Consider the following 3106-nt stretch of genomic DNA (forward strand, 5'->3'; position numbering starts at 1 on the left):
TTATTGTTTTACAATTTTGTATGTTCTAGATACTAACCATGGTCATTTATCAAGCTGGTAAAGATTTTCAAAGGGTTTCTCATGAATGAGAGATGTGTAGGCAGCACATATATGCACACATGAGTGTATATGCATGTCTGAACATGAGATTGAAGACGTGATCATATTCATTTAACAAAGATCTTTACTAAATCACTTTGCTTCTAATTCTTTGGTTTTAGCGCTCTTATTTTGAAGTATTTTCATCTTTAAGCTTCACAACTTGCTGAAAAATCATTTAAATAATTAAAATTATATGGACCGAATAGCCACTACTTTTATTATATACTTTATACTTAGAAAGTAAGTGAAGATATTTTATTGTAGAATTGATGTAAAACTAAAATAAGAATGTTATAGAAGATTTCGCAGTCCCACAGCTTTTCTGAATGCACTCTTGACCTCTTTGTTCCTCAGGCTGTAGACCAGAGGATTCAGCATGGGGATGACCATGGTATAGAACACCGACGCCACCTTGTCAGTGCCCATGGTGTGACTGGAGCTGGGCTGTAAGTACATGAATATTATTGTCCCATAGAAGATGGAGACTGCAGTGAGGTGGGAAGCACAGGTGGAAAAGGCCTTCTGGCGCCCTTCAGATGATCGCATCCGCAGAATAGTGATGAATATAAGTAGATAGGAGATAGAGATGACTACAATAGAGAAGAGAACATTGAAGCCCACCACAAAGAAAATCAGCATCTCACTGACAGAGGTGTCTGAGCATGAGAGGGCAAGCAGAGGAGGGGCATCACAGAAAAAATGGTTTATAACATTGAACTTGCAGAAGGAAAGCCTAAATATGTTCCCAGTGTGAATGGAGGAATTCAGGAAGCCACAGACATAGGAGCATTTGATCAGACAAAAACATGTGTTTGTAGTTATGGTGGTGGTGTAATGCAGGGGCTTACACACTGCTGCATAGCGGTCATAAGCCATGGCAGCCAGCAGGAAACTTTCTGTGGTTATAAAGCCCCCAAAGAAAAAGAATTGGGTGCCACAAGCATTGTGGGATATGATTTTATCTGTTGAAATGAGACCTGCCATTACTTTTGGAGTAATAGCTGAAGAATAACCAAAGTCCACCAGAGACAGGTGGCTGAGGAAAAGGTACATGGGAGTGTGGAGGCGTGAGTCCAGCAGAATCAGTCCTGTCATTCCCACGTTCCCAAGCACAGTGCAGAGATAGATGAGAAGGAAGACAATGAAGAGAGGGAGCTGGAGCTCTGGGTCATCTGTTAAGCCTGCAAGAATGAACTCAGTCACCTCTGTACTGTTCTCCATTAGAGATCAGGTGGCTTCCCTGCAGCAAAGAGAAAGGAGATCAGAATGAGAGATGAGGGGAGACTGATGATCCTCTCTGCTGCTCCTCTCCATGCTTTTTCTCACTGTGCAGATGTTCCTCCTGCATTCTGACCTAAGCAAGTTATGGAGCAAAATTGAAGTTTAAATAAAACTGAGTAAATTAAATTAAGTGATATAAGATCCCACTATATTCCAAGAGATATTGTATCTGAATCTTGAAACTCCATGATGACTGAATTGAGGCCAAGGAGGAGGGTAGTCTTTGTATAAGAACATCACATTAATTGCTTTCTGGAAAATACCAAAGCCTGTATGCGAACTCTGAAAAACTATCATAAATCATTTTTATCACTGAACTAGAATCATGTAAGATATTAAGTTACGGCAATATAATGCAATTCCAGGGAACATGTACCTTTTATTCATATTCTAAATTTTTGTTATGTGTTGTTCAGTTTTCTGCTTTGTTATGGCATGTCCAATCAAACTGTTTGCTTGGAAATGTTAGGCTAATGCTATTCACTATCGATAGAGTCTAAACACTACAAATTTATTTCTCAGTATTGTTCAGGTTGGAGAGCAGTGGTTTTTCTCAATGCCCACTTCTGTGTTTATACATGGCTTTAGGTCTTCTGTTTATTCTTGCAGGGAATTTGTTATCTCTTGGAGATTGCTTTCACTGTGGAGCTAACTCCAGCCACATGAGGTCTTCTCTCACTGCATATACACTTTCCAATTACTCTGCTTTAGAATATCATCAACATGGCGGTTAGGATTTCAACTTAGGAACTTTGGTAGAATATAAGTATCTATATCAGAAATCCTTTCAGAAATCTTGTAAGATGTTATTTTACTCTAATTTCATTTTTGTCTATCTATGTTATATAAAAGGATGTTTTATATAATGATGATATTTAAAAGAATGAATTTAACTTTAATTGGTCTCATCATAGAGTAAGATATACAGGATATTCCATTTACCACATGCAGAAAACAGTAAATTATATTCTAAGAATTTGGAATATATACAATATATACAATAAAAGTTTCTTTTTCACAATAAACTAATTTTACTTTCACATCTAGATGTCCTTGGTTCCTGGTCTGACTTTGTCTCCAGGTCAGAAATAACAGGATGAAAAAGACAGCTCTGCTTTCAATAATACCCAAGAACTTGTTTTGTGGTTATGAGGCTTAGCCACAAATATTCACATCACCATTTTATTAAATAAAATTATAATCCAAATTTGGATTAATTAACTTTTGTACAATGTTATCCACTCAAGGGTCTTGGTATATCTTGATTTCAGAATGGTCAATATACAAGTTGAAGCTTCCAGATGAAGTAAAACTAAAAGTCTGGTGACAAAATTTCATTTGTGTTCTTACTATACTCCTTTCTCCTTCCATCTTTTATATAGCCCCTTATTATTTTTATTCAACCTTTATCTCCTTGTATGTGGATATCCACTACAATTGAGCAAAGTACAAGAATCCTTTTATGTTTTAGTTATCATGGTTATAAACTTATATATCTATGTGTTAGTGGACTCATAAAATGTGGATAATATATGAATTCAACAAATGACTTTATTTTTAAGATTTAAAGTAGAGGAGAATCTTTCTGCTGTATGATTATCTCTCTGCTCTCAGAATATAAGATATCATTGGTAAGAAAAAGCACAAAGTAAATAAAAGTATAAAATTTGTTGGTAAGAGAAGGAGTTGGAAGCAGTTATTCCAAGTGAGGCAACCCACACCT

General features: G+C 36.3%; 1 protein-coding gene across 1 annotated transcript; it reads right to left on the minus strand.

Annotated features, from left to right (window-relative positions):
• Window positions 1-393: 393 nt before the first annotated feature.
• LOC101987407 (olfactory receptor 5B12-like) lies at window positions 394-1323 on the minus strand. Its single transcript, XM_013348103.2, has one exon. The coding sequence runs from the start codon at window positions 1321-1323 to the stop codon at window positions 394-396; it is 930 nt and encodes a 309-aa protein (XP_013203557.1).
• Window positions 1324-3106: the final 1783 nt, after the last annotated feature.

The sequence above is a fragment of the Microtus ochrogaster genome, chromosome 8 (genome assembly GCF_000317375.1).
Source record: "Microtus ochrogaster isolate Prairie Vole_2 chromosome 8, MicOch1.0, whole genome shotgun sequence".
NCBI lineage: Eukaryota > Metazoa > Chordata > Mammalia > Rodentia > Cricetidae > Microtus > Microtus ochrogaster.